This window comes from Gymnoscopelus braueri (assembly GCF_963280865.1).
Source record: "Gymnoscopelus braueri genome assembly, chromosome: 4".
In the NCBI taxonomy this organism is placed as follows: domain Eukaryota; kingdom Metazoa; phylum Chordata; class Actinopteri; order Myctophiformes; family Myctophidae; genus Gymnoscopelus; species Gymnoscopelus braueri.
Genome location: NC_137605.1, coordinates 38,341,657 through 38,368,290, shown reverse-complemented (window position 1 = coordinate 38,368,290; position 26,634 = coordinate 38,341,657). Strand labels below are relative to the sequence as shown.

Below are 26,634 nucleotides of genomic sequence, written 5' to 3'. Positions count from 1 at the left end.
GAGCAGGATGTGAGGGATTCAGCTGAGACCGCCAATAACCCCTGCATGATACCCATACAGTAGGCTACTATATGAACCCATAGCATGAGCCAGTCAATTCAGAGCTATTACGACTACTGCTACTGACTTCAAAACATTATTTGTGCTGCCTTGGTGAAGGTCTGCGCTCTACTGAGTGCTTTGTACTTTGGAAAGTCATTGCGTTTAGCACTTAGGCCAACCTAGATGGTTGGACATTATAATATAATGTATAAAATGTCATGAGCTGCATGGCACTGTGGGTGATCTCAAACCAGTCAAGTGTTACTGGTGCTCAAGCAGCTGTAAACACAACAGTGCTCTACGTCAAATAATCCTGAGATGATATAGCGTATGCCTTTTGATTTATTTACATTTGAGAAAGAGAGAACTTGCTGTGCTACTGGTGGAGTCTAATCTTACAGATTTCTACCTTTACCTATTTTTAAATAACAGCACATAAGATGAGTCAGTTACCTGTATTTTCCCCAGGACTCCGGTGCTGTCCATTCTGCTGGCTACATTCACTGTGTTTCCCCAGATGTCATACTGTGGTTTCTGGGCTCCGATTACCCCGGCTATCACCGGACCATGGTTGATACCTGCCAGGTGAAAACCAGCATTCAATAAACACATAGGATGTTCGCGCGCGCGCGCACGCACACACACACACTCTACCAGTGTTTTTTGATGTGCATTTATTTTGCAGTGATTACGTTATGCATATACAGTATTTGATATTGTATTTTGCCACATAGCTCTGATGATTCACCTCAGCTATATATTTGCACATGTACAGACCTATGCAAAAATAGCAGTGACATCGTTGGCAGTTGAGTTACAGAGTAAAGACACAATATACATTCTTGTAACCACTTTTGAGGGGAACATTGACCAAAATCGCCGGTCTAAAAGATCTGATTGGAGATCAGCTATTTTAGGCTAAGGTGTAGAGGGAGAAAAAACGGAGCGGACCAAGTACAGAGCAGACCGCGGTCAACTAGTAGGGCATTTTAATTAATAAAGCCCGTTCTCCTCTTTCAACGCTCAGTTTTTTTCATGTTTTGTATCCCGCTGGATCCAGGAGCACCACCGACACTTGTATATCACTTTTTTTCTCCGTGAACATCTGGTCATTCTGCTTATTAAGTATTAGTTTACCAATGACATGAGGCAACATCTTAGCAATAAGTACGGTGTGTCATAGGATGTCATCAGAGCATGGGAGGATCTGGTTCTAATAAACACTAAGCAGCATGTCTGTGTCTGTTCACAGCAGCAAATAAACCGGCCTCTCCTCAGACTTGGCTTCTGACTCAATTTTGAGATTGCCACTGAGAAACAGGCAGCGCACGCCGCGCGCACACGCACGCATGCACACACGCAAGCGCACACACACACACACACACACACACACACACACACACACACACACACACACACACACACACTGTGCTGTCACAGTGGGAGGGGACTCTGCTCTAGTGAATCAGTTTGGGTCCATCTGGTAGCAGTAGAATTGTAACATAAATGTACACAGATGTACACACACGCCTGCCCACACACACACACACACACACACGCACACGCGCACGCACAAACACACACAGCTAAAAGTCGGTCCCATGCTAGGATCTCTACAATTGGATTGGTGGTATTGAACTGTACCCAGTGGTGGAAAGTAACTAAGCACATGTACTCAAGTACTGTACATCTTTTAGGTATTTTTTACTTTACTCGAGTATTTCCAATTTTCTATACTTTTACTTCTACTCCACTACATCTCAGAGAATAATATTGTACTTTTTACTCAGCCCTAAATACTGTAAATTTCAGCCATTTGAAAATAGCCAATCTACAAGCTCACAATGCGCCGTGATGCGACACATCTCTCTGCAGATCTGCTATTTTCAAAATACTTTTTTGAAAACTTGTGAAATGGGACGAATACTTTTACTTTTGGTGCTTTAAGTACATTTTGATGCCAATACTTTTGTTCTTTTAGTGAAGTAAATTTTAAATTTCTGACTTTTACTTGTATTTCTACCTTGCAGTATTGATACTTTAACTTAAGTTAAAAAAAATAGTACTTTTTCCACCACTGACTGCACATATAGTACAGTGAGATGGGACTCGACTGTGTTTTATTCTCTCATATGCTCTGGTCGCTTTTCTCTCTCTCTCTCCTTGGCATTAATACCTTGATCTGCACTGCATTACAGTATATAAAACCATCTTTCTGACTGTTGTAAAGTGATCGTGTTATTTCAGTCTGAATCTGTATGCAGTACATGTCCAAAATATCTATGTTGGAGTTATTTTTGGTCATCCGTAGATGATTCAAAAATAAAAGCAAAGACCACAAGGTTGTGAATGTGACTCACCAACTCTGAGTTTGAAGTCGTTGAAGGAATGCTTATTAATAACATCTAGCTTCCCCACCAAGGCAAACGCAAACTCCACCATGGTTCCTATGTGCATGTACTGTCTGTCATGCTCCTAGGAAACACAAACAAGATAGATGATGGAGTGATTACAGCCAACATGAATGTCATTTCAGGAAGTAATGACAGTAATACCCATTTTCTATTAAATAGAAATGTAAAGTAATTGAAGAGGGAAAACAACGGCTGTAGCTAAACGATGTCATTATTAAAACAAATCTGGGTTTACAAAGAAATACACTGAACACTGAGCATGTTCTCGTCAAAGGATAGATGTTACAAGGTTTAAAATCATCAACATTAGTCAGTAACTACTGAATCTGATGCATGCTGAAAGCATAACTTATCACTCAATTGATTTATCCTCATTAATCCATCAATAATAAAGTCATGTTACATTGTTAACTGATTGTGACTTTTGTGTATGTATGTATGTATGTATGTGTGTGTTTATACCTGTGTGTACTCTGGACCAGGTGATGCATTTAGCCCTGTGGCAGCCATGTAAGTGCTGCCAATGGTCTTGATTTTCTCAACTCCACTGAATTTAGGCTTTGATAACAACTGTGTTTCCACACACAGACAGACAAAAACAGACAAACACACACACACACACACACACACACACACACACACACACACACACACACACACACACACACACACACACACACACACACACACACACACACACACACACACACACACACACACACACACACACAGAAAGGAGTGGTTACAACAATATCATTTGGCATTATGGCAAACAAGAGAAACCATAGAAATATATGCTCTATATTATAGAGCAGAGACATACAGTAACATTTAAGAATGAAACAAAATTAAATCTTTGGTCTTCTTGGGGTGGTTCCAAGCACTACTGCCAGTCAGTCTCATGTTGGAGTCAAATTGAAGGGGCAATTACCTCATCAAAATCAGCAATGATCTCGTTGAGGAGCCTGAGGCACTCCAAGCCTTCCTTGTTGACGTCAGACTCTGTGTAGAACTCTTTAAAGTCCGGGATGGATGCAAACATGACGCACACCAGCTCATAGGACTGGTGGTACAGGTCCTGCAAGATGAAACACAGATTCACGTTTTAACACTGAGGCTGACAGGAGACATGCACAAAAAGATGGACAAACACAAAGCATAGTATGTCACGGAAGATAAACCACAGACAAAGAGACACAAGGTACTCAAAGAAAAGGAAAATATGATTGAACACAAAAAGACAAAGTATCATATTAAGTAATAATAAGCTTTAACAGTGATATTCTTTGGTTAAACCAAAAAAGTTTATTGTAAATGTGAAGCTCTCTATTCCGATAGTAATCACTGCTATAGTGGGTGTTCAGTAACAGTAGTCTCCCCGTCTCTCCAGATCTTTAATAAACATTTAATAAACAAGTTATTGCTTTCCTCACTTCCAATTTTCTTTGTTTTATCATGCATCTTCTGAGTTCTTCTCTCTCCTGAATCCTGATTGGATGAAATTTGTATCCCAACCTGAAAATGCAATTTTTCTACAGAGCTGGAGAGATGGAGAGACCCGAACAAACACTCTATAGCAATAATTGCTATGGGAATATACAGTAGAGCTATTTTAACAAAACAATGAAACGTAAAGTACCATTAACATGGACCTAATGCAGAAAAGAACGGAAATAACACGGAACTGAACACGGTATGGAAACAATTCAATAACCTAAAAGGCTAAAAAAAATGTTTTAACACAATACAGAATCCCCATAATAGACCACCACACAGTAAAATCCTCAGTTTGAGCTTTACAAGTGATATCTATACAGCTTTTCCACAACATGCAGATTCTAGTTTTCACAGACTTGTCAGCTTCTCTACGCTCCTCTAAAAGTGTAGAAATAAGGGTACCTTGCTGAGACGTCTCCCTGAACTTTTTGCAGTATTCAAATAAATATGTAAACATGTGCTAGAAAATTCACATGCCCTCCAGCACATCCCCTGAAATCCTGAGAGCCAGTGCTTCCTTACAAGTGCTTCAGAGATATACCAAGCATCAGAAAATTGCAGATAGTGTTCAGTATATTACCCTGTTGAGGTTTGCCAGAGTGCTGCTGCGAGCTTTTTCTACAATAACTACCCAAATAAGAAGTGTTCTTTCGCGTTTTAAATTAATTCATAGCTCTACTCCAAAATGCTACATGGCCATTTTTACAGCATGGCTCTGCAGGAAGCTAGTGGTCTTGAAGAGGGTCTGTCTATCTGTCTGTGTGTCTCTCTGTGTATCCGGAGCTAATCTCACAAACCAATCAGGACCAATCAGCGCCAACATTCTTGTTCCAATAATGTATTCACGTAATTACACTTTTTGAATTATTAACGGAAGTTGACAGGGCTCTGATTGGGCTGAAACCATGCCCAAATTTAGAGTCATATGTCAGAGATATGTCATAGACGACTAACATGAAGCCCGAGATCCATTTCAGAGCCACGTCGTTCCGTGGCTCCTTTTCACTTTTTTTTAATAACAACAAAATCATAATTGTTTGTCATTATCACACATATACTGTAGTGTGTAGATCATTGTTTTACTAATCTGTATATTCATTACTCCTTGGAGCAAACTCAACAGAGTGATTATTCTGCTGAAGCTTAAATCAAGAACTAGAATTGTATAGAGTACAGAAGTCCTGACGTCACTCGTCCATTCCCTGGGTCGTAAAGTAATTTCTCGATGGAGAATAACATTGGGTCATCTTAGAATCTCTTAGAGTCTCATATAAGAATTGTGGTCCAAAAATAAACAAACTGTCTCTGCGATATTGTCAGGGAGGTGGCTCTGTATCGTTTATGATAGTCAGTCACTCATATTTGATACAGTCCGTTTCTGGCAAAAATGTAACTAATTCGGCGGAAGTAGCATTAGCGTTTTCTCACCTTCAGTTGATGCTTCTATTCTATTTATTTTTGGAACACAGTTCTTATTTGGCGCGATATTAAACACGCCTATAGGAATTCAGAACGGGGGGAAAAAAACGCGACCCAGGTAGGATGCGTAAATTACGTCAGACTTCTGTGCTCTATTCTGTAGATGTATTGATTCTTTAAATGGAATATCTTAAGTCATTCTTTCTATAATGTACTGTATGTACACCATTCCAGCGATGTTCTCAATATACAGTAGGCTATAACATATAGCTAATGCTGCACAACTCCTGGTTATAATGCAAGAACAGCCCTGTATCTTTCCCCTCAAAATGTCATGCTGTTTAGACATTAGTGCAGTACATTAACACAGCAGGACGCCCACAACATTTGGTAGTGGAATGACAGCATGACGTAGGTTCACTATAAGGGCAGCAATTATGCATAAAATGGAACTTTCATGAGTCTATAATTGTACTATACATGTCACATCAGGGGTTCCAAATAGTTTTTCCCCGGGGCCTAACTTAACAAGAACTATGTTATGAGTTAACCAGTTAAGCCCTATTTCAAATAAAGCTAAAATAGGTACAATGACCTATGGGGCTTCTACAAGTTCACAATGCCAAATCTTATTTTAACCCATTTAGACCTGAGGCCGATTCTAAAAACGCCTTCTAAAACCTAACCTAAGATTTCTGAAAATGTTCAAATTCTTACTAAAAAAATGTATATGTTGCTATATGTATAGCAACAACTAATGAGACACAGAGGTGGCTCCCGGATTCAAAGGTATAACAACGTATAGGTGGCAGCAGGTCTAAATGGAACCCATTAAGACCGGGAACGCATCTGTGTCATTTTAAGATTTCTTTGGCTATAAAAAAATAGCAGATCTACAAGCTCATAGCGCGGCACCGAGTGCCTATGAGCTTGTAGATCTGCTATTTTTTCAAAAAATGTGTGCAAATCTTTGAATTTGTGTTTATAAAGCAATTTTTTTTACTAAAAATGTTGCCTCTGGGGGATTCTACAAATGTCTTCTAAATGCTAACAGTTTTTTGAAAAAAATTATGTTGCTATAATCAGTGGTTCTCAAACTATTTCATGTCAAGGACCCCCAAAATGATATGTATTTGGCCACAGACTCCCATCTCAAAATGTGTTGTTCTAGGGACCCCCCAGAAGCAAAGATTTGAGTTAAAAATGTTTGCTTTAAAATATATATTCAAAGATTTGCACAAATATATATATATTTTTTGCAGATCTACAAGCTCATAGCGCGGCACTCGGTGCCGCGCTATGAGCTTGTAGATCTGCTATTTTTGAATAGCCAAAGTATAACATAATGGTTAAAGTGGTTACACAGATGCGTTCCCGGTTTTAATGGCTTACTATTTCATTATCTTATTTATTTACAGCCAAACGACCACACAGTCATCACCTCATTCTTCCAGTTGCGAGCCAGGAAGTGCTCTGCGACGTGCGCGGGCAGGACGTTCTCCAGCAGAACCCTGTTGAGGTTCTCCATGGTCTCGATCTCCTCGCACTCCTTCTTGAACTTGTTCTTCCACAGGAAGTCTAACCTACAGTAATATTCATTCTGTTACAAGAGGACACAGAAGGTGAAGAGACTGAAGGTACAGCCGTACTGCTTGCTTCCATCAATTCACACAGAGAACAAAGAAAAGGGATTGTACTCAAGCCCAGTACTTGAGCATAGATCAGATACTCCTGGTCAAAATATTACTCAACTATAAGAGAAAGTCGTCAAATTTGTACTTAAGTTAAATTACTGGATTACTTGCTTTTAAAAAGATTTAAGTATTCAAAAGTACAAATTACATTTTCTTTTTAATACCAAAGCATTGCTGTATTAAAATGTATGGAATGTAGTGGAGTGAAAGTCATAAGTATTCAAAAATACAAATACTATAAGTACAAAAGTACAAGAACAGTACTCAAGTTAACGTCACTTTGTTCCAGTGACTGTCTACCACTGACTGACTACAAGAATGGAGGCCACCATTTGATGGTAACCAAAAAGAAAGACAAAGGAAATGCACAATTTCTGATTAAAAGTTTGGTGATGAAATGTAGTGTGTGTAAGTGATATGTGGTCTCTCCAAGTCTCTCCAGCTCTTTAGCAAACAGAAAATACATGTTCAGGTCAGGATACCAATTTCCTCCAATCAGGAGAGGGGAATCATACCGGCTACACAAGTGAAATTGGAAGTGATGAAAACCCTTTGGAACTGGAACAGTATAAAACTTAAGCTGATAACTGGGTTCTCTCTCCTAAATGGAAAATGTATTTTTGTTTACTAACAGACTGGGAGACCTCTGACAAACACTCTATTGCAATCAGAATAAAGAGCTTTAAATTGACAACCACTGACAATGTGAAAGAAAGAAAGAACTATGTACTGTGCCTTTGATTAAAAAGGAAAAAAGGAAAACAAAACATGAACCCTATCAATCACAGTGAATTCTCCTGAGAGCACACAGCACAATTAACCGATTTCACGGTGTGAATCCATCAATCAAATGCGAGAAATGGGATTGTGAAATCAAGAAATGCAACGACTCGGAGAAGAAGAGTACAAATAAATAAGCGATTAGAGTCAATATGTGAAATCCAATTTCTTGTGACAAGTCAGAGAAAGAGCGACAGACATACATACAGACAGAGAGAGGGAGAGAGAGACAGACAGCGAGAGAGAGAGAGAGAGAGAAAGCAAAGGGGGAGAGTACTTTTGTATGTCGGTGAGTGCGGGTGTGTATCTGCATGGAAATTAACAAATGGCATCTGTTAGTTCTGACTCCCCAGATGGTTGCACCTGGTGCCTACTCATTGGACTGAAGACATTGGTAATTTGTCTTCGGCAAACCCATTTATTATTTTCCCTTCAAACTCAATCTTACTCTGCTTAATATTCAGGTCTAGAGAGCTGTGGCTCTGTATCGAAACGCAACAGCCCCCGATGTTGACTGCTCAATTTAATTCCACCAAATATTTACTGCTATTTGTGAGAGGGTAAGGTCTTTGGAGACAGACTTGATGTATTTGGAGAGAGTGTGAGAGTACTTAGCAAAGTGCTTAGCAAAGTGGTCCTACTCCTTGGAAAAGTAACTTCAATGTCAGAATTAAGCAGCTGATTTAACTATTGCTGTATTTTCTTTTCATCTATTTATTTATCAACTCACCTGATGATATGGTTACATCATTTCACCATTATCTTTTTTTAATAAATAAGCACAAAGAGACTTATAGGTAGGTTAAGCAATTTTCTTGGGTTAATATAAGTGTTAAATAGCTCTACATTCTGATAGTACTCATTGCTATATAGTGTTTGTTCAGTAACAGAAGTCTCCATGTCTTTCCAGCTCTTTATTAAACAGAAAATGTTTTTTTTAGTTTTTTTGGATGGGATACCAATTTTATCCTATCAGGATAGAGAACTCAGGATACAGATTAAACAAGTGAAATAGGAAGTGATGACAAAAATAAATTAGCACACAAAATTGGAACTGGGACACTATAAAAATAAAGCTGATAAATGGGTACCATCTCCTGATTGGCTGAAATTGTATCACCTACCCAAAAATGTATTTTCTGTTTATTAAAGAGCTGGAGAGACAGGGGGAACTATTGTCTCTCAAATAAATGTCTGCATTTTCCTGTAGAATAAATACAAAACCTAATAGCATGCACTAATATTGTACAACAGTACACAGTCCATTCTACAGTACCAGTACTCTGCCTTTGCACAAACATCAATTTACTTCAGTCTGCTGGCTAATAAATGTACAGCGCAGCAAAGAACACTGTGGCCTTCAGCCTTCATTTATCACAGACCTGGAGAGGACAGTGGTAAGTTAGACAAACTAGTCTCTCTGTGCACCTCTCTCTACGAGTGTTATAGCAGCGGAATGGGCTCACCGTCTCCAAGGGGATGCATACTGTAAACCAATCTTTAACCCTTTAAGAACGGGAATGCATCTCTGTGATTGTAAGATTTCTTTGGCTATTCAAAAATAGCAGATATACAAGCTCATAGCGCGGCACTCGGTGCCGGTAGATCGTGAAAATGTGTGCAAATCTTTTTTTCTGTAGCGCACATTTTTAACTCTGTTACAACTTCATATAATTTTGGGGGTCCTTGACATGAAAAAGTTTGAGAACCACTGATTATAGCAAAACATTTTTTTTTAAAGAACTAAGATTTGAGTTACAAATGTTTGCTTTAAAAAAAAATATATATTATTCAAAGATTTGCTAAAATTTTCACGAGTTTTCAAAAATAGCAGATCTACAAACTCATAGCGCGGCACTCGGTGTCGCGCTATGAGCTTGTATATCTGCTATTTTTGAATAGCCAAATAAATCTAAAAAAGGCACAGATTCTTTCCCGGTCTTAATGGGTTGATTCCAAAAGATACAGTGGAAGCTGTTAACTCCAAGACTCAGAGGTAATAAAAAGCTAGCTATATATAGAAAGCGGTGTCAGGGGTGTTATTTGATCTCTACATCTAAACAATACTTTGACAAGCAGGCGGGTACATGCACTAAAGCAGCGGGCTATATTAAACTCCTCCACGGCTTATTTTCCATGACTGTAATTTATAGTTGTGTCGATGAGCAGTGAAACCGGAAATAAAAGGAAAAGCATAGAGATGTATGGATGTTGACATCATAGAATAGAATCATTCCCGAAATAGAACGCTAATAACGGAGAAAGCAAGAGTCTTTGAAAACTGTGATGCTGTGTGGAGAGATGACAGACGATAGCATCAGCCAAAGCTATTGTGTTCTGAACCTACCTGTCTGGCCAGCACAAGCAGAGTGATGAAGAAGATGAAGAGAGAGATAGAGCCCATTGTCTTCAGGTCTTTGAGAACTCCTGGCCTTGAAGGGTTGATAAAAGAGGGAGGGAAGTGGGAGAGAAAGTGAGAGAGAGTAACGAGAGGGGGGAGCAAATAGAAAAAGACAGGTGAAAAGAAAGTGAGCGGGGTGGAAAGAAGCGAGGGAGCCATGAGACAAAGCAAGGAAGGGCAATGAGAGAGAGAGAGAGAATTTAATTAAGATTCCAGATTGCAATCAGGGGGTTGAAGACACATGTCACATGACTGGGTAACAGACCACACCATTCCGAGCTGTCACTCGATTAAAGCCTATAGCGTTGCTGCCTAGCCATGACATGGCCTTGTGTACTGATGCTATTTGCACGCTCTCCTTCTAATGGCCAGTTCACCAGCATGACTGAAGTGATTGTGGCCATTGCCCTGTCAGGTGATATTTACTAGGAAGATTTGACATTCACTGATACAGTAACAACAATGAACTCATGAAGTCAAACTCTGTGAGACTTTTTTTTTCCTTTTTCTTGGGTTTACTTGCAGGTCATGTTTTGGTTTACTTGCTAAAGGAATACAGTATTATTTTTTATTAAATCTGATAATCACACAGACAACAGTCAAAAGAAAATAGCAGGACACAAGCAAGTTGTGAATGCAAGAATAGAAGTTAATCACTTAAACCCTCCATACTTAGTAAATTAATACTTAGTTGACCAGGGTCAATTGACTCTGTACTTGGTCCATCCCGTCTCCCTGAACTCAATTAAAGCAGGTCATTTCACTACTTTCCTTATTATACAGTTCATCCTTATTATGGAAAGACCTATGGGCTTCTTCTACTAAGAAGGCCAAAGGTGTTTAACGTGCGATTTGACATGAGAGAAAGCTGAGGTAAGTGAATGCATTGAGAAGCTTGATGACAGAGGTTAGTGTATGACGGTGGCATATCATCCTCATGACGGCATTCATGACAACATGTACCTACAGTACCGATATTTTGGTTTGTGTCTGATTAAATGCAGTGACAATACACTGACCTTATCTCCATTCACTGACATTATATTGACATTACACTGACCTTTTGGAGCGAGAAGAGGCTATTTCTTTATCTCAGTGCTGAGAGGAGTACATAGCAAGGGGTGTGTGCGTGTGTGTGTGTGGGGGGGGTAAATTGATGCTGTACCGCTGAAAGGTGTCAAACTAGCAGAAGGTGAACGAGGCTATGACCATGCTTCAATACATCTGATCTATATATATATCCACTATCAATACTACTACACTGACATTACAATGACCTTGGAGGCTCCTGCCGGCTTTGGAAAGGCAAGCACATTATCAACAGATGAATACAAGATAATGGTACTGCAGGAGGGGTTGAGGCTAGCTGAACTGTTGTCCTATTCATGTGTCTGAACATAATGTGTCCGCTACTGGTGAGACCTTCCCCAAGTCGCCAGGTGAGAAAGACTAGATAATCACGAATTAAATTCAATTTTTTTTTTTGTGTTTTTCTTTTTTTTTCTTCATATTAACACAGTTTGAATGTTGAATAAGGTTTGTATTCTATCAGAAAGCCGTTTAGTAGTCATTAAATGGTTACAATTAGATTGTGAACATGCCTCTGTTTGTAACAAAGTTTCTGTGTGTATTTTGGGGGTCATGTCCAGCATTTGCATAGAGGTTTCGATTGGCCTGGCTATAGGCTTTGTTCTCCAGTTTCACGCACCAGAGTACCGTAGCACCGTTTCATTAATGTTGCTACAGTATCCTTGTTTATTCATTCATTTTTACAGTGAACCCATTTGGGTATTTTTTTCATGTAAGCCAGTAGTGAAAAGGGCAAACTTGCAGTTATGCATTAACAACTCAAGCCATGTTTCAAACAGTGAAATTAAAAGACAAGTTGTGAGCTAATTAGTATACATGGTAACACTAGTACGTGAAAAAAATCTATTATGATTATTTAATATGCCTATTTTTTACAACACAGATCCTCTATGGGGGTCCCTGGCACTAAATAGAGCTGACTGAAAGGTGTCAATGGGGGAGTGATTAGAGGAGTGGCTAGGCTGAATAAATTACCCATTGTTCACGCCCATTACCTGGAGCTCAGAGGTGCTCCAAGTGACAATTCTTTAGAAGGGATTATCTCAGTTTGCACTATTATAGACAACCAGATTCAGATGAGCACATCTTCTTCAAATATGTTCCCTCTCTCTCTCTCTCAGAATAAGCTATTTAGCTTCAGCCTATACCTTTTTTTGATAATAACAATGTAATATTTATTATTGCTGCTGTTGTTTTTATGCGCATGGAGTATATTGTTTGCATAGTGAACTGATGAACAAAATAAAAAATTGCAAAGTGAAAGTGAAGTACCTGTCCAGAATTTCATTCTTGTACAGGAACCTGCTATATTCATCTAGCAGAGAGGAATGTGTCTGTAGTATGATGATGTTGTAAACCACCACAGCGGTCAGCATGATAATCATCTTCAGCTCGTAGTTTATCCGCAGAAACACGGAGCAAGAGATGAGGCCCAGGATGCAACTGTAAATGAAATACTGCGAAGAAAGAAAGACAGACAGAGCGAAATAAGTGGAGATGTTTAACCCATTCAGACCGGGAACGCATCTGTGTGCCATTTTTAGATTTCTTTGGCTATTCAAAAATAGCAGATATACAAGCTCATAGCGCGGCACCGAGTGCTGCGCTATGAGCTTGTAGATCTGCTATTTTTGAAAATTAATCATGACAATTTGTGGCAAATATATAATTATATATTTTTTTAAGCGAACATTTGTAAAATATTTAGTTCCAGGAACCCCCAGAAGCAAAGATTTGAGTTACAAAAAAAAGAAAGAAATTCTAGTATTTGCAGATTTTGCACAACTTTTCATGATTTTTCATAGCCAAAGAAATCTAAAAATGACACACAGATGCGTTCCCGGTCTTAAAGAGTTAAGTCACTGAGCATTATGCATGTGTACGGAAATGTGAACAGGTATCAATCCAAGTGGCGCCACTGTTGTTCACTACTACGAATTGCCTGCAAAATCTGAAGTAGCCATGCAAGATAGATGAGTTTTGGCCGTAACTCATCTATCTTGCATGCCCCTAACAGACTTCTATAATGGCCAACACTGCATGTAAACACGCTGCGCATTTGCATGACGATATATTTGAATCGGCATCCTATCAAATCGGTTGCAGATGCTATAGTGAGAAAAGACAACCACGACGAAAGCATATACAGCAACTTGACTTACAGGAAGGTAGAACTTGTTTTTGTCGATGTGAGTGATAGCTTGTCCGTTTAGGAGGAACAGCGTCTCGTTAGATGAATTGTAAACAGGAACTGGAGGCATCACATTCTCCTCCACGAAGAACTGTAACAAAGAACAAATCGTTGCTGTCGGTTGGAAACCTTGTATGTCCCAAATTATTTTATAAACATTTCAAAATAGTGAACATAGCCGATCTACAAGCTCACAGCGCGTTGCATTGTGACGCGTTGTGAGGTTGTGGATCTGATATTACTTTTTTTATGACACTGCTTTTGTGCAAGACTCTTGTATGATGATGTAGGGCATTCATTTACGAAAAAACATAAAAAGGTGAAATATAGTTTCTGCCCAACAGCAGAGAAATAGCTCAAAACAAGATCATTGCATTCTGATCAGGCCTTGCTATAGATATCTTCACTTGATTCAACCTATAAATAGTCACTGAAAGGTAGAAACATATCTACATATTTTATAACTTCTTTCATAAATTAAATAAATGTATGCACTTCAATAGGGCATACAACAGAATATACAATAGGGCCTACATGTTTTTTTTTTTGCATTGCAAGCCGCTCTACATTTGACTGTATGTGTTTGTCCGTCCGTATGAGCACGGCATAAACAGCTGCAGCTGATTGCAACACAAAGATGCAACCAATTACAATAAATAAACACAAACAGGAGACAGTGAATACAGTGCCTACACATCAAATAGAGTAGTACCGCCTGAATACCAGCACCCACACAGCAAATAGAGTAGTACCGCCTGAATGCCAGCACCCACACAGCAAATAGAGTAGTACTGCCTGAATACCAGAGCCCACACAGCAAACTGAGTAGTACCGCTTGAATACCAGTGCCCACCACACATCAAATAGAGTAGTACCGCCTGAATACCAGTGCCCACACTGCAAATAGAGTAGTACCGCCTGAATACCAGCGCCCACACATCAAATTTAGTACTGCCTGAAAACCAGCACACACTCATCAAACAGAGTAGTACCTCCTGAAAACCATCTCACACTCATCAAACAGAGTAGTACCGCCTGAAAACCAGCTCACACTAATCAATCAGAGTAGGCACCGCTTACTCACACTGGTTGTGAGAGCAATAGTACAAATATTATAATTCATTCATTGATTTATCCATTCACTTGGACAGTGCTGTATCTCTCAATGAAGCGTGTCTGAAATTCCTATCTAGTCGGCCCATGTAAGTCAGATGCGAGACTAACAGTGCAGAGGATTCAGCGAATGGCCTTTAAAACAAACCTGCAGGAAATGATGATGATTCTGGCCCAATGAGCTAAGCTAATTTGGTTCATCTGCCCTAAGCGACTGACCCATCTCGGGAACTTAAACAAGATTATAATCTGTGGAATGGATTTGTGTGAAGGTTTAAAACATGGTCTTAACACTCTGCTTCATCAGATAGCTCCCTGCAGGCCCCCCACCCGTGGCAACAATTCCCTTGTGACACAAGCCTTTTTCATTTCCCCCCTTTTCTGTCCACAGACGGTCAAACCAATTCAGCTCAAACTTAAATTTTAAATTAATGGTGAACTATAAAACACAGTGGAAATTGCTTTTTTCTTTCTTTGTCCCCTTTATCTCAAAATGCAGATGCTCATTCATTCCAGTAGCAGATTATAGCCGGAAACCATAGTTATTTATATTGACAAAAGGAGCCAATGGGCATTCTGCAAAGCTTGGCACGAGAAAATAACAACAAGCAGAAAACGATTTAGATTAGGTCTGCATCTGATTGCGTTGGGCAAGAAAGAAATAAGTAATTTAAAGTATGAAAATTAATATTACATGTTTAAATGCCACTGCATCAGACTTACTGTACAAAATCCAAATGGTCTTAAATCCCCAAAGCGTGACACGTGACCAAGCCCTGACAAACCAGTGACTTTGCTGTGTGCGTAGCCACCAACCATGACCACTGACTCATACAGAGTGAGTGATAAGCTGCAGGCTCTTCCTTTCTGTTGCACAGAATCTGCACTAGATGTCCTCGCACAATATTAGAAAAGATTAGATTAGAAAAGAATGTCAAAACAAGTCTCTAATTTCACCTGTTTTTCCTCATATTTCTCACCATGCTACCTTTATCCTTACTAAATTGCAGCGGTAGTAATATAATTTGCCCATTCAAGAAAGACGCCTTCATGTAAGATTACAGTAGCTGCAGTAAAAGTTTACTCGACACCGCAAAGCCCAGGGATTTCAAATCCATTCAACTGGCTTTGTCACTACACTAGTGGCTCCTACGGGGCTGGGGTGGAGTTGGATGGAGGCACTACATCCTCCTGGTGGGGGTTCCTCTCTTGCATGCGTGCCAGTAGGGTACAAGTGGCACTTCCAAACACTAAAGGGACGAGCGCATAAACCAATGTTTTGGACTTACTGACTTCGGTGAGAAAATCTAAATGAAAAAGATGAAGCAGACACACACTGAATTAGTCATGGGCAGATTAGCCTGGGTGCAGAGAGTGAATTTATAAGAAACCAATGTTCTGACCCTCTAGAAGACATCATTTGTCCCAACGTTGGTTTCTAATAAATGCATTGAGACTACGAGTGTGTGACTGCTTCATCTTTTTTTAATTACAATAGCAGTGGCAACACAAATGCGTGGAGAGGGTTAAAATAATTGGCTACTGTGAATAAAAAAATAATAATCAAAAAGTCTGCTCTTGATTATCCTGTGTTCACTGGAAAACCTGGAATCACCGTTTCACCTACATCATTTGGCCACTCTCGGGCCAAATTCCCCTTTAAATCACACCTTCCTTATTTCTATAATAATGTTGTAATTTCACATTATCAAAACACAATATTTGTTATGGAAAACTGCACTATGTACTGTAAGTTGCATTAGAGAAACTACAGCAATGTTAGGCTACAGAATGATTGGGGACTGGTTCTCAACATGTAACCCAATCATGCTGAGCATGTGACTCAATCATACACAGTGGAGCCAATCAAGCACAGGCTCATGATGAGAAGCGCAGTGGGCTACTCATCTTGTTACACTGTGTTAATCAGTGGTTATAGGAACAAAGAGGCTGTCTGGAGGGGCTACTGGAAATCAGTGGTCAAGCACTCCATCCCACAGTGAAGCAAGGTGATAATGGTTTTGAACTTTCCATTCGTTTTGTTTCGATTTCATTTAATTAATATTTTTGGTTTACTTTTAAATTGTTTTAAAGCAGGTTTACTAGTTCAGTCTAGTAATACATTGTTTGAAATTTTGGTTACAACTATTTGTGTTTCAGTGTTCATTTTAGTAGTTTTTTATTTTTTTTCCGTAATCTGGGGTATTTGTCAGGGGTGAGATTCAAAAAGGTAAATAAAAAGCTTTATGTAAAAAAACCCTCAACAGTTAAAATTGGCATAGTTAATAGAACTTAAAAATAATTGAAAATAGATTTCAAATTCACCCAAAATACTAGGCTTTTGTATGAAATACAAATACTCATTTTTTGTTTGTTTGTTTAGCTTAGATTTTTTCTTTCACATCTAGGTTTTGTTAACTTTAATAACTTTGCAGGGAAGCCTAATTGGTGTTAAGCCCAGCTGTCCTGCAACGGGATGTACTGTAAACTCAGAAACGTACCATGTTGAAGACAGCCATGACCAGTATGAGAGCAGTGGTCGTCATGGTGAGAGTAATGCGGGGCCACGGCTTGTTGGCGATGATGCCGGATGACCTCAGTAGCCACATCCATGAGGTGGAGGCACTTTTACCGCACTGCTAAGGAGACACATACAGTATATGTACTGTCACCAAACATACAGTACATGTGTGGGGATGCATGAACAAAAACACACGATCGGAACGCACGAGCAACACACATTCATCGACATGGATGAATACATACAAACGAACAATCAACACACACAGTCAAAGAAACACACACAAAAACACGGCAAAATTGAGAGAAGGCAAATAGTCTGGAATAAATGCAATACCTGTTACTGATTAACTTCTAATGGCCTCAAGGGTGCCAATCAAGTGTGAGTGGCATACAATTATGGCAAGTGGGATCTAATTAACTTAATGTTGCATGCTTCAATAAATTTCAGATCACATGCAATAATAGGAGTCCAAAGGGACAATTTACTCCTGCATGTGCTGCGCGATTCATCGTTTCCCAATAAAGCATTGACTTTGGCTCCATTACTGTTAGCAGCATGCAATGCATTGTTTTCCAATAGAGCATGACTTTGACTCCACTGATGTTTTTCTATTGACCGACACGAGACACACAGCAGGAAACTGGAGGATTAAAAAGCTCCCACTTCCTGCTTGACTGGTCCAAAAATCTAATCAATATCGCTAAAGGTGAATTTAGTTGTTTTTATGATGGTGGTGCACTGTACAGAACGTCAATATAATCCACTGTTCCACTGTGTGACCGTGCACTTGTTACAAGACTGGTACATCTATAACCTTTGCAGTCCATGAATAATTAGGAATAATAATTTGAGCAACATTCATACTGCCATTACTGTATGTTCGCACGGAGAGACGACGCAATGATGTCACATATTCTTTGGCTTCAACTACAAATGCTACAGTACGGTGGTAGCTGGCCCACTTACAGTCAATTACTTTTCCTCTGCACAACCCTGCCCTTGGCTGAATGTGTCTCATCACTAGATAATGAAAGTGAAAGCCAGAGTCATTTGCTTGATCATCTCAGAGCAATTCCTGAGCCTTGTTGAGGCAGGCAGGCATGAATGGCTGACTGGACAAGAATGACTTAGAGACTTTCGTTACAGGAAACAAAGAATGGCATAATGTGTTATTCAGAACAGGGATCACCAGAAAACTGAGCATCTTCTGGTGGTTTGATTTGATCCAACCAAATAACAGAGTCCCTATTTTGGGGCGAACATTCAGCAAAAATAGACAATCTACAAGCTCATAATGTGTCAAAGAAATCTGGTGTAGAGGGAAATACTAGTGGACCTAGTATAGAGTCCTAGGAGACACCAGTTAACTAGGACGAATATAGAGTTTAAGTGGTTAAAGGTAGGGTAAGTGATTTACTTTGGTTAAAATAAGTGTTAAATATCTATATATTCTGATAGTACTCATTGCTATAGAGTGTTTGTTCAGTAAAAGGAGTCTCCCATGTCTCTCCAGCTCTTTATTAAACAGAAAATGCATTTTCAGTGCTCTCTCCTGATTGGCTTACATTTTGTCACCTACCTGAAAATGTACGTATATTCTGTTCACTAAAGAGCTGGAGAGACCCCTGTGACCGAACAAACGCTCTGTAGCAATTATTACCGTCAGAATATAGTACTTTAACCTTTTTAACAAAAAAACTAAAAAATACCAACAAATATCACTTAACCTACCTTTAAGTACGGAGTGCCATATTATATTTATGAAGCAAATCTCATCTACTGTGTTATTATAATGTAATGTTGACATCTACAGCTCAAACAAAACAAATAACAGAGAATTACTAAGCAAAGAACACAAGAGAAAAACAACAAGAAGAACAACAAGAGAAAATCTGCTAGACCAGAAGTCTAGTTACACTGGTAGAGAAGTAGTGGAATATCATCAATTAAGGAATCCAGCAGCCCTCTCAAACAGTCAATACAATAAAAATATTTTGGGACTGCTGATAGAAGAATGATACATAAATTACATTAGCAATAATCATGACAGTTAAATGTGGAAGAATTATCTTTTGTTAGGACCAAGTTGCATGGAAAAGAAACTTATGAGCCCGATTTGATTTCCCCTGCAATGAAGAGGCCTTTCAAAGTTAATATTATGTTTGTCCCAGTTCGAACCCTTTGATGGGCCTTTACTTGATTTCTTAATTCCTAAAGATGAAATATTGAGATCTAAAGATCTGGGCCGCTCTGAGGTTGAAAAAACTATTTCTGGTTTCAATAATGCAGACTATGATTTCTGCAGAGATAAGTGGGTTCACAGTGGGTGTATCTGTACTAATACAGACAATTTTGTGGCCAAAGCCAAAATTTCATCTGTAAAAAAGCCTCTACAACATGTGTGCATTCTCATTACTCTGTAAATGTTTATTTTTATTTACTAATGCCAAATAAAAAGTTTAATCACTTAAATACTATTTCATACTTTCCAAAAAAAAAAAAAAAAAAAAAAAAAAAGAGATGATCTACAAGCTGACGATGTGTAGCATCGTGGTGTGTTGAGTTTGTAGCGAGCTTGATGTTTTATTTATTTATGTTGTGAAAAAAAGAATACTTTCAAATGTCATGCCGAAAATAGGGACCCCATATTGAAATGATATATTTTTTATGGTATAAAATTTGCCTCTGTATTGGGAAATACGTGTGCATAAAGTATTGATAAAGAACATTTAAAAAATCATTCAGAACTTTTTGTATATACTGAATATACTGCAATTTGTCACAAAATCCCAAAGCCCACCTGGACTTGTTTCAGGCACATACACCGTTTGGGAGCCACTGGTCTACTAGAGGACCTCACAATGAGTTATCCTGTCTGTGTCAAAACGAAGCGACGGCCATTGAAATGTGTTAGTCTCTCGGTTTGCTTTCGCTTTGAGTCTCGAAACAAACACCGCTGTAGCTTTCGCTTTTCGTTTGCGTGTCGAAACGTCGACATCCTACTACACGAGAGCCTCGCGCCCGTGTCTGTCGAGTTAAAACCGTGCCTGTGCCTCTGCAACGGAGCAGCGAGGGTTGTCAGGTTTCCAGGTATCGCGCGACTAACAAGCAATGCACACACAACATTTGTTTGGCTACTAGCCCCGTGTGCGGCTAGAGGCATTGCCAAAGGGAGTAATGTACAAAATAAAGAGAATGAGAGCCATGCTGTCAAGGTAGGCAGCAGGAGTCTTCTTGACAATCATTTAATGTGTTTTGTGTTAAAGCCTTGGGCAATATTCAATGTAGAGCACTATAGACCAATTATTTGTTTGCCAACATTGAGACTGGACGCACAGGTGATTGTTTCATGCAATCAATTCCCAACGTATTGTTTCGGGGTGCGCTGGTTTCAGTTCATTCAACCTCCTCTTGTGTGTTGGCTAGTGAGGCGCGTCCTAGCGAGACATGACAGAATGGGTTTCATTTGGTGCCGGCCTGCACGCGCATACTGGTTCTTATCAGTGTGACGTCGTCTGTTAAGGGGTCTATTCAAAGTTGAGTAGCAGATTGTACTCTAACTCATGGGGAGAACTTAAACAAAGGCCAAACAAATGGCTGGTGGCGAGCCTGTGGCTCGATGGGTTTAATGCTATCTTTTATGTTCTTTCTTTCTTTCTTTCTTTCTTATTCTTTCAAAAACATTGCGTCATCTGAACATCAACGGCCATGATCAAAGTCACTTAAAACACCTTTCTTCCTCATGCTGATGCTCAAGGTAAGCAAAACTCCCAGGCATACATGAGCAGACATAAAATCACATTAGTATTTGAGCCCATGCCAGACTCTGAACAAAGGTGGAGACTGGGGGTCAGGTCAGTAGGCAGCTAAAGCAGCAGCGGAAGTGTAGCAAGCAGCGAGAGAAGCAGACATCTAATGAATGAAGAAGCCATATTTATAGGAGCCGCCCCGTTGAGAGCGTGAGCTATGATTGGAGCGTAGAAAAGCGTGGCTGCTTTGGTAACAACCGGCAGAGCTGTGATTGATTGGAGAGTAGGAAAGCGTGGATTTGATTGAAAACAATCAGCAGACTGGTAGCCGTTTACACAATTGGACAGGTGTACCTAATAGAGTGGCCGGTGAGTGTATACTTTTTTTCTATAACTAGGATGCTTGTTATACAAGTCACGTAACTCCATTCAGTACGCTGTGTGCATAGGGAGAGAGAGAGAGAGAGAGATAGAGAGATACAGATGGCGACAGGGCAGAGCTAAATTAAATTACAGTTAAATTAGATGGTCTGCCATGCAGCCTGCAGATGGATGTTTGTTTCTGTTCGTACACATATTTTATCATTCCCAAATGCCTATTCTCACATCTTGCGCGATCATTAATAAGTGGGCTACCGTATCTGTTATATTCATCTCATGTGGGAGCAGTCACATGATGTGACTTAAAGAGGGCAATGGGGATTACTCTCCCAGCATGGCCTATGCTGCAATGTCTGTTATGGTTTTTTACCCAGCAATGTACTGGTGTTCCACTGTTTAAGTTATATTATTGATGTATTTTAATGACTATGGAGAGAATGACGTAAACACATGCATTATCTCAAAATGAAGCAATTAAATGGTAAATGGTCTATGTTTATATGGCTGAAGCTGCAAATAGATAATTACAAGTATTGACAGACTGACAGTGGTATATAGTAGCAGCTATAAACTAGAACGCTTCTGCATGCTTTCTTTGGAGCAGGTGCATCAGAAAGAAACCATACAGGAACAAAGAAGTGGATCCCGCTTACATTGTCTAAATTATCTTGCAGGCAGCTAATTTAGAGCTGTTCTTTTTCTTTTTTCAAATGAGACAACATTTCTCCTTAGGTCTAACTGACACCTCTGTATATAGGCTGTGTTCAAAAGTCAAGCAATTATAACCTGAGGTCTACCATGAGGTTTCACTCTGTACTCCATTTAATCACATATTGGACTGTATACTGTATGTATGTACAGTATGTATGTACAATATTTTTTTGAATTTTGATAGTGTTCTGTATATGTTTGCCTCTTTCTTATATTATTTGACAATTTGGCCAATGTTTGACCAGTTTTCATAGTGTATGTATGTTCATTGGATAATTTGTTGATTACGTTTGATGCAGTAATTTATTTTCCTTCTCCCTTTTATTTTTAGGTATTAAAAAGGTCTTAAAAGTCCTTAAATTGTCACTTCAATCTGGGGAACCCCCAAAATCTGGGGGTCCCGACCCACAGGTTGGGCACGACTGCTGTAACTGACATTTCATTTTGTATTCAATCAAGTTCAATCAGTATTTCTGAGGTACTAAAAGACCAGTGGATCCCAAACTTTTTATGACATGCCCCTCAACACCCCACCCCACCCCAGCCCTGTCCAAACCTGGACAATCTGCAAAGATAATACAAATATTGGATAGTCAATATAGACTATCCAGGTCTCTTATACAAAGACAGTGTGCGGTATCCACTTTTTTGTTCACATACAGTATAGTAGCTGCAAAAGCAGTGGCTATCCCTAGAAAAGCCTTTATGTTCTTTTATTAATCACAAAAGTATAGTAAATGTAAAAAAAAAAAGACAAGTGTTGTGTGTTACATTACAAAATGTGAGTAGCACTTCAAAATAATGTCTACGGAATATCACTCACCAGAAAGTGTCCAATGAAACATATGAAGAGGATCATTGAAAGAGTAAGGAAAGCCATTCCAAATGATATTCCCAAGACAGCGGTTCTAAGGAGAGATTAAAATATCCATATCAATGCAACTTCATTCAACAGTTTTCAACTTTATAATTTATTATACATTTATGTAGTAAAGTATGAATGGGATCATACATGCATTTTCCCCCCTTCTAAACACAACGAATGGATTCAACTCCACAAGAATCAATAATCAACTTTCAAGAGTGAACTTTATTGTCACATCACTGGTTTACAGGTATAAAGAAGTGGGTGAAAGCGCCATCGTTTTGTTGTTTTCAGAAAGGGAGAAGAAGGGGAGACAGGGAGAAATCAAACATTAAAGACGCATGTCATAGAGAACAAAAAAACTTTACTTTTAGAAACTTACTTTGGCAGGACCAGAATCTGCACAATGAAGATGCAGAAAAAGATGAGACAAGCACAGGTGACGTAATATTTGAAGGCTGGCAAGGTTGTTGCTCTGTACTAAAAGTCAGAGAAAAACACACTAAAATCAGAAGTTTAAAAGTGCCAGCACTCGAGAACAAGCAGTAACAACACGTTCTGTCCTTGTGACGGAATCATTGTGCCGAACTGGAAACAATTTGCCCGTACCAATTTACCTGCACCATGTCTTACCTCCTTCTCTAAGGATTTGTTGTGAAAGAATAATGATATTCTCTGGATGTCCTCAGACTTCAGCCACTGTCTGGAAGCGTAGTTGACACAGACAAGAAGATGGTGAAGAGAACAAAGCATCGAAAGAGTTTAAGAGACAGTACAAAGTAACCATTTGAAACACAAACGTAGTCAACAGTATTCTTTATGGAGATATACTGTGTATTCAATATGAGATGCATGTTTTGTGTACTGTATCTGCCATACCGAACATGATGATGTAAAATGTAGCTCTCTTTAATTCCTTTGAACATTCCTATATTACTTATTAGCTTTTCGTTTCTGCTGTACTACAATTTCCCGCCAACACATTAAATATCAATTCAAAATTATGATACATATCAGCCTTACTTTTGTGAATTTATTCCGTCGAAAGTGCGGATCATCCTTTCATTGAATTCCTCCTCAAAGCGCCTTTTCTGAGACTTTGTCCTTTATTGGATAATAAGTGGAAAGAGAGGAGCCAAATCGGATGATCTTGACATGATATTAGTCGCATTCATCAAGTGCTCTAATGATTGTCTGGTCTTGTTCAACAGCCATTAAGACAATGGGATAATCATCCTAATACTAAATTGCGCCAGTGCTGTGAGAAATTAGCAGCTTACCTCTCTGATCTCCTCTGGAAGTGATACTGGCCCATTGGTACATCCTAGAATAGGATCAACAGGAGAGACACAGGGGTTTAGCTAAAAGAGAACAGATTTTGGGTAATTTCACAAGCTGCAGCAAAAGATGAAATAATGCCTTGGTTCTCTTTGCTAGTGTCAGAGCATATAAAGTGGAGTGCGCAAACGCATACTAAATTATGCGGCTATTATATTGTGCCACAAAATATTGCAATATTATTATTGGATGCAAATATAAAGTTACAGGAGTGGATATGGTGTGTGATATGAAATTAAAGCTTCAAAGACAAAGTTAACGCACATCCTCCAACTTTGGTGCTGAGCCAAACAGCAAGGGCAGCAAAATCATGTAAATCCCTTTTAATGCTACAAACTTTATTCCCAACCTCAGCAAACAAAGCAAACAGCTATTTGTTTGCTGCTGTTCTTTCATCTATGAAATTAAAGCTTACCATAATAAACAGCGTAATCCTTGTTAAGATACCATCACTGGCTGTCTCCAACCCAATTCAAGGCTTTTGGGGAGAAATTAATCTGACTAGTCACTGTTGATGCTTGTTCAATGCGCCACATTGACCTACTTGAGTGTAAATTCCAGTGAGAGGCAATAATATTTTGCATTTTTGCATGGTCAAATAGATATCTAAGACTGCATCAAAGGATTTATAAGCAACCCTCTCTGGTATCATGGAAGTGATACCAGTGCCCATTGCCGACAATGGGCACAAATACAATGTATTATTACCACAGCAAACTGAAGAAGATGGGCAATGTTGACAATAGGCTCTATACACAGCAGCCATATTGGGAATGAATTGGGCCCCTTCCTTACTTCCTTCACAGGTGTTAGGCTCTGTTCCATTTAGTGTGGCATAGTGGTTGTCTTATTTTCAAGGACCCCCATAACTCTGAGAGTATACAAATGGAACCAAATGGACCCGTAAGGGAGCTTTGAAGCTTTAATTTCATATCACACACCATATAAGGGGCCATTTGGGAACCAAAATGGAGTGTTTCTAGTGAGCCAACATGCACGATATCAGCAGCCTGACCAGAATGGAACAGAGCCTTCATTAGTAGCATTGGTAACACCTGTGAAGGAAGTAAGAAGAGGCCCAATTTCTTTCCAATATGGCTGCTGTGCATAGAGCCTATTGGGGGAAAAACTAACAAAAGGCTCTCACAGAAGTGTTGATCTTTCCATTCTCATTGGTCATGCTGTCTCGGTGCTGCAGGTTGGCAAAGGGCTTGGCAGCTCCCCAGGACTCCAGATAGCGGGTCATTCTGACGGAGGCCCTCATCTTGGCTCCTCCATCCAGAGGGTGTCTGGGACGGTAGTGGTGCTGTGGGCTCCGCCGCTCCACCTACACACACACACACACACATTTAACATCTTTATTTGCATTCACATTTAACATTTATTTAAGACATTTCTTGAACACAAACCATAGTAGATGCACAGGCTTGGGAAACTCAACAACAAGTGTTTCAGGATCACGGATACAGGAAGCATCACCTCCTCTATATATGGCAACTGGCAATTATTACAAACACTGAACAGAATTTTGCCAATGCCTTAGCTCACACACACACACACACACACGCACACGCACACGCACAGTAAGAAGTGCAGTTAATTATATTACTACAATTTCTCCTCAGTATACAGTAAATGCACAACAATCAACAAACCATATTTAACTATTTAATGTTAACCATAGTATATTGTATGAGGTTCTGATCTTTGAACTGAAAAACGGACTTCTTCATACTGTCTCAGTATTCAAATGTGATCTTGTGCCAACGCGTGTGTGTATGTGTTACCTTTGGATTGATGACCAGGAAGGTGATGACTCCATGCTCCTTCAGATAGGGGTCTCTCTCCTGCCCCTCGCCATCCTCCACTTTGTAAGCACCATCAAGGTGCCCCATTGTTACAGAGCTTATATGGACGCGCCTGGCAGACATGAACACACAATGAAACTGTGTCACAAATGTGAACATACAGTACAGTGGGACCCCGTTTATCCAAGTGATGTTTATCTGAATTCACAGATCAACCAAGCTGTGATGTTTAATAAACAAAACTGGATCGATTTACTGTACAGTTTCCATTTATACTATAAATGGAATATGTTTCGGTCAACCATTACTCTCCCAAACCTGCCCCTTGTGGTCACAGGAGGAAGAGAACAATTTGTGGTCGGATGAACAGACAGACGTAACAGTGATTACTAATAATGTGGATGTAAAATACCTTAAGCAGGGTTTATGGATACTGGTAAAAACATAATGCATATTTAATGCCATGTCTTGTAATACAGTACAAATGCCTTCTAAATCAGTCGTTCTCACACTTTCAAGATTTTTCAAAAATGTTCAAAAATATTTTTGAATAGCCAAAGCACAAATCTACAATGACCCAGGAAATGGGAATCAATCTTACTGACAAAACAATAAAAT

At 39.3% G+C, this 26,634-nt stretch overlaps 1 protein-coding gene across 1 annotated transcript in view; it reads right to left on the bottom strand.

The window, feature by feature from the left end:
* Window positions 1-26,634, bottom strand: part of adcy2a (adenylate cyclase 2a) — a 140,842-nt gene that overhangs the window by 1,924 nt on the left and 112,284 nt on the right. Inside the window, exons 9-24 of the mRNA XM_080425526.1 lie at window positions 25,996-26,128; window positions 25,356-25,535; window positions 24,151-24,194; window positions 23,894-23,974; window positions 23,504-23,573; window positions 23,253-23,350; window positions 22,829-22,913; window positions 17,142-17,279; window positions 13,499-13,618; window positions 12,609-12,793; window positions 10,194-10,278; window positions 6,814-6,972; window positions 3,388-3,534; window positions 2,919-3,026; window positions 2,403-2,517; window positions 496-620 (exon numbers count right to left, since the gene is read on the bottom strand). Coding sequence (XP_080281652.1) covers window positions 496-620; window positions 2,403-2,517; window positions 2,919-3,026; window positions 3,388-3,534; window positions 6,814-6,972; window positions 10,194-10,278; window positions 12,609-12,793; window positions 13,499-13,618; window positions 17,142-17,279; window positions 22,829-22,913; window positions 23,253-23,350; window positions 23,504-23,573; window positions 23,894-23,974; window positions 24,151-24,194; window positions 25,356-25,535; window positions 25,996-26,128 — 1,873 coding nt within the window. The remainder of the gene's footprint in view (window positions 1-495; window positions 621-2,402; window positions 2,518-2,918; window positions 3,027-3,387; window positions 3,535-6,813; window positions 6,973-10,193; window positions 10,279-12,608; window positions 12,794-13,498; window positions 13,619-17,141; window positions 17,280-22,828; window positions 22,914-23,252; window positions 23,351-23,503; window positions 23,574-23,893; window positions 23,975-24,150; window positions 24,195-25,355; window positions 25,536-25,995; window positions 26,129-26,634) is intronic.